Source organism: Topomyia yanbarensis, chromosome 1 (genome assembly GCF_030247195.1).
Source record: "Topomyia yanbarensis strain Yona2022 chromosome 1, ASM3024719v1, whole genome shotgun sequence".
Classification (NCBI taxonomy): Eukaryota; Metazoa; Arthropoda; class Insecta; order Diptera; family Culicidae; genus Topomyia; species Topomyia yanbarensis.
The window spans coordinates 166,601,142-166,618,918 of NC_080670.1; the positions used below are offsets into that span (position 1 = coordinate 166,601,142).

General features: G+C 38.1%; 1 protein-coding gene across 4 annotated transcripts in view; it reads left to right on the forward strand.

The window, feature by feature from the left end:
• Window positions 1-17,777, forward strand: part of LOC131680480 (segmentation protein Runt) — a 167,214-nt gene that overhangs the window by 5,545 nt on the left and 143,892 nt on the right. For 3 of the 4 annotated variants that reach the window (XM_058961191.1, XM_058961199.1, XM_058961194.1), the window contains exon 2: window positions 8,218-8,615. In XM_058961191.1, coding sequence (XP_058817174.1) covers window positions 8,376-8,615 — 240 coding nt within the window. In that variant the 5' untranslated portion in view covers window positions 8,218-8,375. Of the gene's footprint in view, window positions 1-8,217; window positions 8,616-10,766; window positions 10,941-17,777 lie in introns of those variants that run through there. The other variant, XM_058961206.1, reaches the window with a different exon arrangement.

The following is a 17,777-nucleotide window of genomic DNA, read 5'->3' on the forward strand; positions in this document are numbered from 1 at the left end:
AGGTTCCGCTACGATCCTTTTGTTAGCAGGTTAACTTGCTTGAAATAATTCTTAAGGAGTTTTCACCCATTGTTAAGATCAATATACCCATTGACATTACCTAATCGAGTAGTTGTGAAATGGATAAAAAGTACTCATTGTTAGAAACAAAAAAATACCCATTTTTGACAGCTTGAATAACTTCCGAAAATGGGCGATTTGAATACATAAAATGGGTAAAGTTTTTTTTACCGTGATAACAAGAATTTCTCGACAAACATATGATTACGGCGTAAAAGCCACCTGTCAAAATACTCTTTAAAGAGAAATTCCGGTCAATCCGTAACAGGCCGAACACAGCTCACAGTTTATTACCAACATTTGTGATTGGCGAGTGACAAACAAAAAAAAACAAACAAAGAACCGCTATTAACATTTTTGTAGCAAAGAAAACGACTCAATATTTGGTCATCTGTTAGGCAAGTGGAACGTTGATTGAAAGGGAGAATTTGACGTTTCCGCAGTTGAAAGTCGACTTTGTCGAGCTCACGCTTGTTATTTACTGCACACTGCTATGTGTAGATCACCTGCACAAAGAGAAACTTGAAAACGATAAATGAGAAAGATCTGTGCATCACGAGATATAAAATTTCACACAAAGAGTCACCTTCAAGAGCCATTTTTTGTGCCTCCTCTCACTGGCAAACTAGGAGAAAGGCAAATCGAACTACAATTCAGATAAAGTTTGATCGGAAGAACGTTTTTAACATGTTTTTTGTTTGCCTTCACTCCTTCCGTGCGCGTGGGACCAAGATGCACACTAAAGAGCTTCTTTATTTCTACTCTTTTATGTGTGGAGCCAAGGAGTAGAATGTACATTTGAGAGCAGCGCACATCGGAGTGAAGAGGTTTAATGTAAAAGAGAAGAGCGGCGGTTCGCATTAAAAGTGCAAAGAGCGTTTTAAATCTTCTCTTTATTTGCTCTGATGTGCATTCCATCCCTGGTCGAGTTTCATCTCATTGGTAACATTTGTTTTCTTATTTTCCGTTGGCCTATTTCCGCTATGAATACCGACGCCAGAGAGGTGACTCCACTATCTGGACTATCAACTCATGGACCGGGGAATAACGGCTTCACTTCCCTTCCGAAGGAAGGCGTGACCACAGATTTTTTTACCTCAGAAAAATCTCAACGACCTCGACCTGGGGATTGAACCCAGACCAACTGGGGTGAGTGGCGGTCACACTTACCACTCAAGCACCGGTGCCGTCTCATCGGAAACAATGTACTGTTTGTATTCGTTAAGTTCAGAACAATACTAAACCGAGCAATTTAAGCGCCTAGTATTCTGAACCACGTCGTCTTAAAGCTAGTACACGAATTTTGTAAAAATATACTCTTCGGGATAAGTTTTAGTACTCTTTGAATGGTATGTAAGACATATAAGTATATATATATATATATATATATATATATATATATATATATATATATATATATATATATATATATATATATATATATATATATATATATATATATATATATATATATATATATATATATATATATATATATATATATATATATATATATATATATATATATATATATATATATATATATATATATATATATATATATATATATATATATATATATATAAGTCGGTTATACTGGCAGATTGTTACTTGTTTTTCGTAGATTATCATCGAGTAATATCAGGCCAATTGTAATACAAGGTCATATGCAGGGATGCCATTATGCCAGATTTATTTGGCACCACCAGAATTTTTTCCAGCATTCAGACAAGAAGACAAACTCTCATACTGCTAGATGTATAAATTGTAGAAACTGTTACACACAAATTTGGGTTATATATTTCAAATTTAACAAAAATCAATTGATGCACGTTCCATGAAGACTAAAGTGTAGATAAAATTTCAATGACTGAGATTGCAGTGAAGTGACAGATTTTGCTAGAAATTTTTAGTTGAACTGCCAGGTTTTCTTTGAAAAATACTGGCAACTCTGGTCGTATGGCATAGTCAATCAAATACTCTCCACTTGCACTTCCGCTTTGAGCTAGTGGCTAACACAACATTTTTCAGTTCAGCTAGGAAAATTTAACTTAAAAAATTGAATGATGACTCAAATGAACAACGGTAAAAATCGTCATAAAAATGGTTTTCAAATTTCGCCAACTTTGTATGGATCAAAACTACTTCAGTAATAGACTTCTGACGTAGCAATATTCTCCCATTCGTCAATAAAGTTGGACATCTACTGACATTAATAAAGTAGCCCCGAAGTGAAGTAATAGAGACGAAAACCGTACGACTTGACAAATTTAAGAAATCAGCAGAGCGCATCGTTTACGAAAATAACTTTAAGAACATTATAAAGTACGAATTTCTTTCTGGCCTGCACTAAAGAGACTAGAATTACAAAAAGACGCCATGTTTCGTTTGGAATTCCAATTTAACTATCAATGTCATTCCAAACGAACAAGAGAGTTGTCAATCGTAAATGTTTAGCATTATGTGGCATTGTGTGTAAGGAAGTATTGTTATCCAATCTATTACAATTGCTAAATGTTTGTTAAGTTAAAAGCTACATCCTCAAACCAAATTTGTTACAATACCATTCTGTTTAGAAGCGGTAACGAGAAAATGGCATGGTTTGATGGGAGGACGAAATTCAGCATGAGGGTTGCGAACAAGATGGAGAGAAAGGTGGGAACATTTGACACTTTTGAGAGTATTAGTTTAATACTTGCAAAATTGAGCATGGCGGCCGGGGCCCTTGAAGTGAACGAACGAGCATCCTGATTCTTTGGCGCACGGTGAAAAGTGAGAAAAGGCCGAGCTTCACCTCGAATCTACCTATTAGAACACTTAGGAACACTTTTTACTACGAAAAAAAACCGATTAAATTAACTATGACCGAACCGAAAGAAAACTTATGGCAACAGAAAGGCCCACTACGTCATTTGTTTGTGCTTTTCTTCTTCTTATCCTCTTGTTTTTTCGGCTTTATCAAAGAAAAATAACAACCGTACTCACACACAGAAAAAAATGTGCGCACCTGTATCCGTCTTGAGTTACGAATATCAAATGATGCAAACGTGTAAAATGAAAGTCGTTTCGTTATTGTTCTGAATCAGCAAAACAAAGCAAAGCTCTTTTGTTTCTTACCATTTAACAAGACAGGAACAAGACAAGACAAGACTTCAACCACGCCTCTTTTTGCTGTGGATCCGCTTGCAATCGAAAAAATCGCAATTGTTTTTGTTCTAATGTGGTTCTGCTGCTGCGAAATTCTATTCCAGATAAAACCATGTTTTAGTGGGTCGAGAAACTCAGATTCCAGAAGTTGCAGTAGATTTTTATTTTGGCTAAAAGAAACAAACGGAATAACAACAAACAAGTTTTGTGAGGCTTACACATTTGCAGTGTTACTTGTGACCCGTAGCTTGGTTGCTAGTTGAATTGTTTTCACTGAATTAAGATGGCGTCTTTTTGTTATTCTAGTCTCTTTAGCCTGGACAAATAAACTCAAATGGTGAATATACGTTCAACTCGCCCTACTCCATTATGTTTCTTTCTTGACCAAGGCACTCTCATCCTCGGACAATGGTATGTAGCTACAGCGATGCCAGATTTACAGACATGTCTGCATTTTACAGACTTTTGATGTCTTCTACAGACGTAGCCAGAGATCTACAGACTTTTAAAAGGGTAATAATGTTTAGTAAAATTGCACTAGAATAACTGTTTTCGAATACGAGTGATTCATTCACAATAGAATTCTACTTTCAATCTATTTTTAAAGTAACATTTTAGTGTTACTAGGATTTACACAACCACCTACAGACTTTTACAGACATTTTAGTTATTCTTCTACAGACATTTCAAAAAAACATGTGGCATCGCTGTGTAGCTATGAGGCCAGTTTATCACGTGTCAAAACTTTTTTGGTGGATATGCAATCTAAGAATTCGAACGAAATACTTATTTCCTGGAAATATTTCTAATTCACATTGGAAGTTGTTATTGTTTTTCATGCAAATAGTCATTTTAAATAGATTTTTGGATACCGAATTCGTTTATTACGTTGAGTTTTTCCGACGTTATGCGTTTGTCTATGCAGTCTTCAACATATTACAAAACACTATTTTGGGTTTATCCAACGTTTCGGTATATTTGGGGCCTTTTCCATTGATTTATAACGTCAACCATCGATAGAATAATTCACAAAAAATGTACAGCGTACAGTAAATAAGTGTACCAGTAGAGACTGTCTCCTTGTAGCTTATGTCAGACAAATGTACAACAAAATACAAGAGCACAGAATACAAATTATCGGCAAAAGGTACAAGCTTTGTAATGATTGATATAATGAAATTTGATGGACATAATCGTAATTAGCTATGGAATGTGCGTTCCAGTTTCGTCTCATCAGAATTCGACATTAAATTAGTGCCAGGACTAAACTAGCACCGGATTGACGCTACCTTTAGAAAACGAAAACACAATTTGTGTTCCCGAGTAAACACCTAATCGAGCGTAAGGTCCCACAAAATGTACTGTAAAGCTGATGAGAACTAGTAACACTAAAACTTGGTTCGATGAAGAATGTCGAAACCAACAGTAGAAACTTTTGGATATTCAAAGCACGTTTCGATATATTTTAATGACTGAGAAGTCAAATATAACCCTCTGTACCAGCGAGAGCCGTAGCAACACCCGATGTTTCTATTGTTAATCCGTCGACGAACCGGTATCAGTAACCGCGTTTTTTCTTTCATCAAGCTTTTCATTTGAGGTTTGAACGTTGTAACGTCGCGTATGTTCAGAATTTTTCTGACGTACATACCATGTATTTGCATCGTCTGAGCAGGATTCGCTGCGTCGAGAATCAAGCCTGCAAAGAGTTTTTACTCTTCCTACGGAGAATGTTTTGGTATGATTCGATTTTTTTAATTCTTTCGACCCAAATTTTGCGTGAGATGATACGAAAAGGTAGAATCCTTACAACCTTGTGCCATTAGCCATTGAAATTGTGGAAGGAGGAAATTATTTTCCTGCTCCGAAAACACATAGATAAAATAGAATATTTACCTTCAACGGGGTCGCCAGAGTAGTACTCTACATTCAGCAGGGAATCCTAGAAGTTAGACGTTGTTTGTGGCGCTGCTCTCTTTAGCATTTATGTAAAAGAGCGCTTGGAGCGTGTCTTAAGGGGACACATCAGTTTTCTTCGCACGATCTGTTCGTGGGACATGTCAGAGCTCATTCGGAGTCTCCCCACAGTAGATATATTTTTCAGCATCCCAACTGCAAGAACTATCCTCATGATCACAGCTCACAGCTGCACAATTGTTTACAACGCTGGGACTTCTTAACCAGCGGCGAACAAGTAGACGAACCCGCTCAAAATGGCATAGTTTGGCAAAGCTGACCCGGCGAAAGTCACCCGAACTGGCTGATTGAATAAAAGTTGTCTTCTCAACGATTTTTGCTGAACATTGTTACGACTGTCGTTGTTTCAGGGGAGTTTTTCCACTGTTCAATCAGATGAAACCTTCGAAAACCCCAACACGTTTGTCAGTCCATTATGGGTGATTACTTTAACTGCCCCGGTCGAACATTAGTCATACCGGATACACCCAAATGTAATGATATTGAACGCTTTGTTTTACTGGATGGTAATCACTTGGGGTGGTGGTCACTTGGGGAAGAGCTCGAATCGATCTCCATTGAATCGGAGGAATTATTGGCCGACATAACCATGCGGAAGGGTGCACTACACAGTAGTTGCCAACGTAAACTGTTCCTGGCAGCACTGTCCCATCGGAATCCAATCAGACTAATTACAATAACTTAAGTTCTAGAGCTGATTCTTGTAACTATTAATATTCAAATGAAAGGCAATAGTCACATTTATTAGCCTTACTTGTTTTTGTGAACAAATCTAGTCTCAATCAAAAGGTATGAAGGGGTTAATAGACTATTATGAAAAATAGCTGTACAATTGCTCGAACACTTGGTAATCATGTAGTTCAGCTTTTAGATAAAGTGACGAAGAGGAAGTCAATTTTAGTAAATTTTGCGTTACGTTATTTGTAAATGGTCCCTAAGATCAAAATTTACTTACTGGACTGACATGTATTTTAGCGCGGGCAGTAAACAGAGTGTTTTTTATCGCCCGGGGCTTCTTTTTCAGCGAATTATTTGCGCGATTTCCAGAGGGATAAGCACAAAGCAACTTTTTGTACTCCAATAAAAGGGACATTAAATCAACTTGCGTTTAGTGGTTATTCTAAATTGATGTCGCTGCTGACGTTTTTTTTTCTAAAGCTCATTTCGCATTATTGACAACCTGTCCCCCCGCACGAAGAGCGCATCATGCAGTATGATCAATCGGTTTACCAGCATCTAAAAACTAGAGTACCTACCATTTAGAAAGGGTTGGCAGCCATTCGGTCGCTCGAGCTTAGCGCAAATGTGCGGTGGAGGTTATTACAAAATTAATTTATTTAAAATGCATGCATCCTGCACCAAATTCGGTGTGTGTGTGCATTGGTGCGGTCACATCCTAACCCCGCTCGTGTCAGGAAGCTTTGTCCATTGTATAGGCTGCCTGCCTGCCTGCCCGCCGATAACGTTTTTGAATGATGCCGAGGCTGCTGTCGAGTTGGCTGATGATCACGATGTTGATGATGAAAAATCGACGGTTTGACTTTACTACCCGGTCAAATAGCGCAAAAATGCGATTAGATTGAAAATCATGTTAAAACAATAGATTTTCGGTTTACTGCAGAAGCCAACCGCGCTGGATGGATTAGTGGGCGGTACAACAACCGCTTAGGCTTGGAGGTGGTAGGTATGTGCGGGAAAACTGTTGCAGTTTGCTTGCTGCGGCAATGGTATATTCGTGCGTTTTTGTTTTCCAATATGCGCTCACCACCACAGAAGTTCATTAATTTGCTAGAGCCCCAAATATTTACCCAGTCATGCAAGCCACCAAAGTGGGTTACAATTTTGATGACGAAATATAGTTTCTGTGACATGAACAATCATTTGAAACAAAACGGTGGGCAAATTATTAATTGTTGGAAAAAAGGAGGCAACTTTTAATAAATTGGTGAGATCGGCTTTTTTACACATAAATTGGAACAAATATTCCAAAATACTTGTGTAAATATTCGAATCAAATCACCATCGCACTCAAGTTCGCAAACGTGAATAACCATTGTACCCAATTTTGCACGCAATGTCCGTATACCGATTGCTGGAAGCAGGGTGGCCAGATAGAATTTCTTATGGCGATTTCGCTTGAACCTGAAACTGAGTCAGGTTCTAACCACAACCGCTGTCAGTTAATACATTTTGACAGCAGTTGGGGTTAGGAACTGACTCAGTTTCGCTTCAAACAAAAACCACATTAATATCGGTAAACTCACCAAAATTTTATCGGTAGTTATCGGTAGGCCGTGTTTTTGTCCCAAAAACGTAGTGTTGATATACACTCAAAAAAAAGTAAACGTTATGCCTATTGATTTTACACATAGATTTTTGCAATTAAAGGAGGCATATAGACACTATTTGCTGGCACATAATCCTAATGTGTGTATTTATAAGAAATATTAATCTTACATTCACATTTCATAACTATTAGGCACATAAAACCCCATTCTATAATAATATGCACATATAACTTATGTGTGTGCATACATAGTTTATACAGTTGACACATAGAAAGTATGTGTGCGCGTGATAACAATAGCATTTCTTCTTCATATGAATTTTAAGCGGTTTGAAGCAAATAGAATTAACGTTTGGATTTTTTTCAGTGTAGATCCAATTCAAAAATGAAAGTTAGTGTAGGCTGTGCTCAAAATCAATAAAAATCGGTAGTTTTCGGTAGGAATATCGGTAGTTTTCCCCTGTTCGTCTGTTTCCCCCCTGTTCGTCTGTGAATCGGTAGGGAAGTCGAAAATTGGTAGGACTACCGATAAATTGGTAGGTATGGCCACCCTGGCTGGAAGTTTACTGGCCGAACATTTCAAAGCGACAGTTATATTTCTTATACAGATTGAGAAAGTTACTTGGACGTCAGTTATCAGTAATGGCAGTTTGTAGTACTTTTTATCATTTATGAATTTCATAAAAAGCACATTTATCCACATCTGTAAGTTTGCAAATATTAAATGTTTTACCCCATTCTTTTAGCACGTTATGTAGGAAGTGCTTCAGATTATTCAGTTCCAGCTCGTAAAGTGTTTCCCAGCTGAACATGTACTAAAGCAGTTAGATTGGTGAACGCATGTGTGAATCCAGTGAGGTGTCGATTTGGTGAGTGAAGTGAGACACCTTAAACTCGCAACAAAATGCATCTTGCCGCTTCGGAGGTTAGCTCCACAACGAATCCCACCACGATGGAACTGAACGGTGGTGGTAGTGTGCCTGGTGCACACGACGGTGCTACAAACGTGAGCGGCACCCCCGACGGGAACGGTGGAAACGGTAAACACCAACAGCTAACGGCCGAAACGTTGGCCGAACGTACCATTGACGGTCTGCTGGCGGATCATCCCGGGGAACTGGTGCGCACAGGATCACCACATGTGGTATGATTGTAAATTTGTGTTGAATTTTTTGTATTTTATGATTTTCAAATATGATATATTTTCCTCGCACAGTACACAAGCAGACTAGAACAACGATTGGCCATGTCCAGTCCAGCTTGATTTTAACGAAACTTTGTGTATTAGGAACCTTTCATAAACTAGTTTGACTAAAATTTGATGCATTCTAACCTCTCTTATCTCATTCACTTTGACTGGCTATGTTCTTACTTGTGTGACAGAGTCCATGTAGTTTTGGGTAGGTAGCAACATGAGACCGCTGCTAATTGTGCTGTTCTTCAATGATGCTGCTTAGTTGCTTGGTATTGGATGTTAAGATGATTTGAAGCTGTACCTAGTAGTCCACTCTGCTGTGCCCGTCTTCAAGAGCTTTTGTATATATTCGTTGGCTGGTGTCGACAGAACTGGTTCATACTCAGCATTTCAAACTGTCACGTGATCACTTTCCACCGCATAATTAATCCGATAGCTTACGACTACAAAATCGATGGACAAATGTCGTTGGCGACCTCGGCGCCTTGTTAGATGCAAAGCTAACGTTCAAACCGCATCGATCATCCGATCTCAAAAGCAACTTGACAGCTCGGTTTTATTTCCAAAATCGGTCGGGAGGATCCTTATGGTTTGAAGACGTTATATTGTTCGCCGGAATGCCCATTACTCAAAAATGCATGCCCGATTTGGATTCCTCATCATCTTGTGTGGAAGCTCAGGAATGAACGCGTGCAGAAAGTCTTTATTTGACTCGCACTAAGAGACCCACCCTGGCGGAAGATTTTGGAAATACCACCGTACCCGGATCGTTGTCGTTTGATTGGTCTTGACACACTAGGATAACGCAGGAAAACACAACATGCAGTATTTGCGGCAAAACTACTGAACCTAGGATAATTAGTGGTATTATTTCTTAGTTTTGATATACATTTCTATAAAAAATCCAATTAACAAATTTTCTATTGCGATTAGAACTATATTCACCTGTTAAAAAATGTTAAGATATGTCTAAGGAACAACCTTTGATGATATGTGGGCATGTAAGGCTTATTAAATCTGAGTATAAGTGATCTCCCTACGGAAACATAGTAAAAACGCGATTTTTTATTGGGGACACCTCCAAATCATGTCCAAATTAAGTCATTTTTGGCGCAAGTTTTTAAATTCACACCCAGAACAATGTAAAAAGGTCTATCTTCTTTCGTTTGACGTGCCATCTGGTTAAATTGACGATTTAGTGCCTATAGAAATGGGGTTCGATCTGCAGTCGAAAAGCTCGTCTCACTTTGGTATACGAGTTTGATCACTGATCTGTGAGAAGATTTGCTTGTATACTTGGTTTAATCCAAACTCTACCTAGATGTTTTGTTGAAATTACGCAAACGTCCATTGTGGATGATTATATTTGCAATTGTTTTTTTCGAACAATGATGCAGAATTTGCATTTTGATTTTACGTTTATTGCATCACCACTTATTACCTAAGAGAAGAGAAGACAATCGCGTAGCCAATTTGATCCAGTCCTAACCTCAATATTGAACCAGCTTCTGATTGGTCGTTTTGCCAGTCAAGAGCGTTCATAATATTTTCAACCGGGATGAAAAACAGTGCTGCTGAATTTATTTTGGCTACTTTTCATACCCATGAACATTTCATGCAAATTGAATAAATACCCTGTATGACGATATAACTACGTGTATTGTTAAGAGAGACACGAATAAACATAAAATTCAATTTTTAAATGCAGCTAGTGTTGTGAATTCTCGACAGAGGGTCGATATTCCAGGTATAATTATTTTCAGCAATTGTGAAAAACATGCAAATGGAATCTGGCAACGATGTATGCTTGATATCTTTGGAATTACGACAGGGCCTGGTAGATAAAATTAAGAAGAGCAAGAAGCCTGTTGTCGTCTCTTCTCTTAGCTTATTACATGAAGGCATAGAGAAAAGTGGCAGCACTGCCGAATCACTCGGAAGTGATTTTGTATTCGTTCAATAGTTTTCAACATTTTGCAGTGATATATAGTATATTTAACAGGAAATCGAAGTTAATCGTTCAGTAGGTCGCTTCTACTGTTGTGTTATGTGCTAGTAGGCAAAAATATCGCGAGAGTAGTGTAATTTGACGTAGTGATTTTATCGTCACATACAAATGTATTTGCGCGAATCAAGCCACCAAAAAATACGCCCACTTAGCATTCACAGCGCCATCTGAACTGGGCTAGTTGATGCAACGATTTCACTGATTGTGGATGGAGGAGAATTCTTCGCATAAATGCCATTAATTAACAAATTCAGAACAACATGCTGGTGAGATCGTTGTACTTCAATGTTTATATATTTTACCTTATTGTAAATACGTGCCAAAATCGAAAATATTATTTTTATTCTGGAAGTGCGAATATGTTGCACATATCCAATTGGTAAGTAGATGTATTCGCCCGGGGCTTATTGTATATGAAGACGGCCTCAGAATGAAGGTGTATGACCAGGCATTCTTGACATGGACCGTTGGATGCCCGGATAGAATTTTACAATAGCATTTACCCTACAAACAATCATAAAACAATAAATATTATAGTTATTACTGTTTCAACATTGTTCGATGCCAAGTTCTCACAGTAGATTTACAATAAAATTTCATGTAACAATAAATTTCACTGTTCATCAAAAAGCTGATACAGTGCATTCACATTAAATTTTACTGTTTTCGAGAAAAAAATGTATGGAGAAAAATTGATTTTTTTAATGTTAAGATACATAACCACCCCCCTTTTTCACTGTAAAAGTCTATTTTACATTGAAATTTACTGTAAAAACGTTAAAGTTTATTGTTTTTGTATTGTAGCATAGCACTAAAACTTACTGTAAATTATTGTAAAATTACTGTACTGTCACAGTGAAAATCTTGGTTTTGTTACTGTACATTTCTATTCGGGTGTACAGTAGAGCTAACGCCTTTCATCTCCCGGGCTAAACATGTGTACATCTATGGATAATACAAAAATTATTAATGAATAGATGTAGACAAATTTCTTCCATAAAAGCACTGCCGGGCAGTGGAAGATGGATTTTATAAACACACTCACCATTTATTACATAAAGGCATACGAGTTTAGGTGACTGTTAGAACGCATAGGAATATTTGTTATTGTTCGGTGCCTCAAAGCATAATAAGAAAATTATATATTAGCACTTAGAGTTTTCTATAAAAGCTTCATAGCATTTATCTTCGAAAGCTCTTTAGCACGATGTCTATGTTCTGTATATCGATATAGTGCTAGATTTAATGCTTCACATTTTAGATGCATTGAAGCATTGAAAATAATTTTATAATTTGACCATTTTAAGATTTCTATTCATTAAGACTATTTCTTGTCAGACTAAATAAAATAAAATATATAACCGCGCGACTGCTACGAATCTGAAGGGCCGCATTTAATCCTTGACACACTTGAACCAATAGTAGATTATACTTTAAGCTAATAAAGCTTAAAGGTCAGTGTTATCTTGATGTTTACTTTTAGAATACAGCGGTGGAGAATAATTAGTATCAGGCAAGAGGATGCGTCGGAAACACCCTCTGCTCACTTTGATATGCGGGATGGATGAAGGGAATGCGGGTGATGGGATGGTCTGATGATTGAGCTTAATCTGACGGTTATTTCACAAAAATGTATAGTTTGTGGGAATCGAGTACTGATACACAACCATGCACAACTAGGCCCCATAGAAAACTGACTCCGACATCACTTCGTTAAAAGTTCAATAACTTCTTTTAACAAAGCCGGATTGACAAGCAGTCTTCGACAAAGTTGTAGACAATTTAATTGTCTTTCTTATTTTTACTTACACTGATAATACGATGCATACAGTGTCATCTAGCGGTAAAAATGTGAGTTAGTGGGTTTTCTCCATGTAAATTGTCGAAAAATCCCATACAAACTTCAGGCACGTTGGTCCGGTAGCTAGACTTGTCCGATTTGCTTCAAATTTGGTGCAAGTACTTCTGGTGGGACTAGTAATCGAATCAGGTGTGGGCCGATTGAGTTTTCAAAAATTCATTATTTTTCTGGGCAGTCTAATGCACAGTGTGCTCTGGCCTAATAAAGAAATTCAACATTGCGCGCAATTCAAAAACTTATCATTTAAATGATAAACGGAGCCGTGGGTTCTATTATGTACACAATAAAAACAATAAAACGAGATTTAGTGGTTGTCCGGAAGATCTCGCGCAAGTGCTCAGTCATTGCACGTGGGAACCAGTTTATGGGGCGAGGAAATATTTTTTCATCGCCTGCTGCGTCTTGCGGATAGGGGGGGGGGGGGGGTTGGTTCATTTCTATCTTGCTATTGTACATTTCCGTGTCGTCATCGTAGTTAGCGAATATCTGATTTCTTGCTTGCTTCTTGCCCTTACGAGTGTGAACTTTCTCAATGATGGTACTGGTCGTTGATTTTGAGTTACGTTGATTTTGATGCAGCTTTTGCCGTTGTCAATATTAGCTTGGCAGCTGCCACAAATTTTGCAATTGTTTATAGTCAGCGGTTTCTAAGCAGGATAGACCGTAATGTACCGTTTTTTCATAGAAATCGTACTATTAATTTGACCTTGATATGTGTAAAATATTCTCTGTGTAACGGTACTATCGCATTTTGTTTTATACTGCAGAGTCAGGCAGGAGGAATTGGATCGGCCCATCGACATTCTCACCACATAAACACTATTTGAAATACCGGGAAATAGTTCCTACAAGTGCCCTTCGGAATGGATTCCTTTTCTCCCCAACGTGACATGAATCTACAAGCAAGCGGTGTCCGATCTTGAAGCGGAATATTGATTTTCTCATCATCCATATATAGGAGGATCTTAATTATAACATTGTTACACACAACCATGTGTTTTAAGTTGTTCGAAATGAATGGTTTCATCTGGGCTAATTTGTTGAGAACTATGGGCTCTGAATGTATGACATGGTAGAACTCAATTCGGAACGGCCAAACTCCATTTACACCTTCACGAAATGTTCCAAATTATGAATGTTCGGTCCTATGCAGGCAATCAATAATTTTATAATCACCGTATTTGGCCAGAGCACCACTTCTTGCTTCTGCTACTCAGTCATCTCGACAGATTACTTCAGCAAGAATTATAGTAACAGTTGCTTTTGTTTTTCAGACAAGGTACACAATATAAAAGTAACTATTTTTGTCGTTCGCTTCGCACTGGCTCGAGCAAAAGCATAAAGCACACTGAATTTCGTGACCATTGTCTCTGGTGGTTAGAAATAGCCTTCTTCAATTTTTTCCTCAATAATTTGTTCAAACGAAATGAGTTACAAATTTTGTTAAAAGTAGCCAAAAACGCGTTTTTTTAAATTTGTACGGCTTAAAAAGCGAAAACCGAACCATGAAGACGCAACGTAAAAACAGGGAAAATTTATCCATGGGCGTTAAAGGTTAGAGCCATAAACTGTAAACCAATCAATAACGAATAGTGAAGCTTATACCTATAGCATTACGCAGTACCGCAGTAAACGGAGTATAGAATAAGAAGGGCGATTTCGCTACTGAAGTAACCAAATCGAAGAAAAAATCAAAACAATCAACCGTGACCTTCAAGATCACAGCAGCGGCGATAGAGGAAAATGATAATCTAGGAGGCGAATCAAACGATCTTCACGCTTTATATAATTAGCTTTTAAGTTTTTTTTATTCATTAAGACAATCTGTCATGAATTTATATGCTCACAAATACAAATCAAGCGACACTGCCCCATCACTGCAGAAAATAATCCTATTAGCCGACACCTACTAGCAAATTGCATGCGAAAAGTTGATATTGCGTGTTTGCTTTAGTTTTTGTAAATAGTTGAAAGACCCTTGACTCCGTTAAATATACGCACTGGGTGACCATATTAAGCGACTAAAAAAGCCAGGACAGTCCAATCATCGCATCACCTCTTAATCGATAGTGTCTTCTCCCCAGGTTTTCGGCAGTAAAACAGTTCTAAGGCCTGGCAAGCATAGCTTTTTAATGAGAATTCGATCACCAAGCTTTTTTTCGTATGTACAAACACATACACACACGCGCATAACAGGATGTTGGAAAACTCGGTCATCCTGTATTTAGCGGATGGAAAACTCTCAAAACCCTCATGCTCGTTTGGCTGCAATTTTTGACACTTCCCAGTCAAAAGGGCATGTTGCTGGCTAACGGGGGGCTATTTGCCAACTCGGATGCGCTGATTGCCTTTCAATTTGTCAGCAAATTGCTGGCAATTAAGGGGCTATTTCAAATGCAACATTTGGGAGATTTGCCACCGTCATTTTTTAGCCGCTCTACCCGTCCTTAAAACGCCCCTAAATCGCCCAGGGAACGCGCCATTTAATCGCCCTTAATTGCCTAATATGAAAATTACAAAGCCAAACATGAACCGCCATGTTTGAAAAACGCAAAAACAACCAAGTCCTTTTCAGCCGCCAGAAAATTTGTCTAAGTGTTGAAATTGCCTTTAAATCGCATTCGCAAATTGCATTTGTTTCTAGGAGCAATAAGCACAGGCGAGTTGAGTTAAACGTCAAACTGTTTAAATCGCCTGACCATGTTTGTCCGCATTTTTTTTTTTGACCGGGTTCGCTAGTCTGTGTGTAAAGTGTCCCAGTCAAAAAGGGCACTAATTGCCCTTAAATTTGCCAGAAAATTGCTGGCAATTAGGGGGCTATTTCAAATGCAACATTTGGGCGATTTGCCGCCGTCATTTTTTTGCCGCCCAACCCGCCCTTAAATCGCTCCCAAATCGGCCACGGAACGCGCCATTTAATCGCCCTTAATTGCCTAATATGAAAGTTAAAAATAATACTTATTTTCGGATTCATTATCTACTCACATATACTTACCAGTATACTAGGTAATCACCACCAACATATAGGAAGAATCAAAGGTGAAATTGGTATTGCACACCAAAACTTATCACAATCTGACGTTCATTAAGACTTTAGGTCAGAGATCTTGTTCTACTATACTTACACACGATTCCACAATTTTCTACATTCGTTGGCTAAATGAAGTGCACTAGACAAACAAAATACAAGTGAGAACACACCAATTGTTCAAAAAACAATTTTAAGCTTAAGCCAAATATGAACCGCCAAGTTTGAAAAACGCAAAAAACAACCAAGTCCATTTCAGCCGCCAGAAAATTGCATTTGTTCCTAGGGGCAATTAGCACAGGCGAGTTGAGTCAAACGTCAAACTTTTTAAATCGCCTGACCATGTTCGCCCGCATTTTTATTGACAGACGTCTGTAGTGTAAACCATACTTGCCACAAAAGAGATTATAACTACTAGAGGGAGCAAAGCGCTACTGTCTCCATGGATTCACGGACTGAAACATGGGGTCTCGCTCTAGCCCATTGTATCCTATTACTTTGACAGGTGTATACCCGGGGCAATATGTGTCAAACTAATGGGTCTAGAATATGTAAGAGCGAGACGATAAATTTTCAGTGTTAACAGCGATATGCGACCTCTAGTAGTTATAATCTCTTTTCTTGCCACCCACCACTCGCGTATGCCAGATGCAGCTATCCGAACAGGGCTGCCATGATTAATGATAAAATCCACTTGTTTTGAAGTCATGCTACTTCTTTAGTTAATAACTTTTCTCAGCGAATTTTCACCTACTTACAATGTTTCACGAATATGTATGTTCACTAGAAGAATACCTTTAGAAATATATACTGTTCTCACTGATTGGTTGATGATGTGTTTTTTATTCGTTGTAATGCGTAAAAACGATTTTTTTGTTTTTTAAAATGAATCTTATGTAAACATAGACAACCATTCATAGTAAAACTGCGGTTTTCATCTGGCCTATCAAGACAACACCCAAAATGAAAAAAAAACTATATACATTGAATAAAGTTTATGTCAAATAAAAATAACCCTGCGGGAAAACCGAGAAAACATGTATTCATTTTTTCTGACACGGCACTTTCACTTGTCGTGAAATTCGATATGTCAAATGATTCTGATAGTGTCAAATGAAGACTGTCAACATATTTCTTTATTTTAAATTTACATTTGAATTTCACGCTTCCTGAGTTGAAAAAAAAAAATTGTTGAAATCACGAAAATCAGCTTTATCGATATATGTAATAAATTTTTTTTTCTCATTTAATGACCTAATTACTAAAGAGCATAAGAGGAGTCAATGGAGCCTGGTGGAGCTAATAGTCAAACATTGAACCAGTCTATTGGTCACCATACGTCAAATAAATGATTAAAAAAATAATTTAACTTCATTTAAATTTGATAGTACGGTCTCGCCATTTTTAAAATATGACAGATATCGAATCCGTTGGTTTTGTTAATTTGTTTTTGACTGCACCACGATAAACCTTCGGCTAGGTGTCCCGCGAGGGCATCGATGCGTGCATGGGCGAAAAGATGCTCCTCTAATCGTTGTTTTTGGTTATCTTTTTTCAGTATAATCGACACAATCCTTTATCTTGAATTGCCTAGCAAACGTTTCTCTATTCGGGTGTTTAGAAGTTACTATGTAAAGCATCTGAACCAGCGACGTTAGCCGAGAGTGAATCAGAAACCGAGGAAAATCAATAAAACATTTCATCGTTGGGTGTCCTTTGTTCTGCCACCACCGCCATTACTGCTTGCCTGTCCGTCCTCTATAGGGACCCGGTCGGATTTGCTCGAAAAACTACACAATTTCACACCACCACCAAGTGTCGCATCTTGCAGAGATATTATGTTTTGGAGCCTGCTTGAATTTGCTGCCATTTGATAGTGTCGTTTTCCATTCCACAATGGGTGGGTCGGTGTTTCTTTGTATGTGGGGTGTATGTGCGTAAGTTTCTTGCGTCCGCTCGTTCTGTTCGGGTGAAGTTTCAACGGTCATGTCTAGCCATGAAACCGAACCGAGCTCGGGTCTCGTTTGTGGATACCATAGATTGGGGTTAAAAGTTGGAATAATTAAAAACTTAATCAGAATTGGAGACTGGTTTGTTGGGCGTGGTGGCAACAATCGTGATTGTACTGGTGGTGATGAAAATGTGATCGTTTTCAACTTGCTTGAAGTTTCACAGTCTGAATTATTTTCGCGTATTAGCTAATGAATAAGCTAC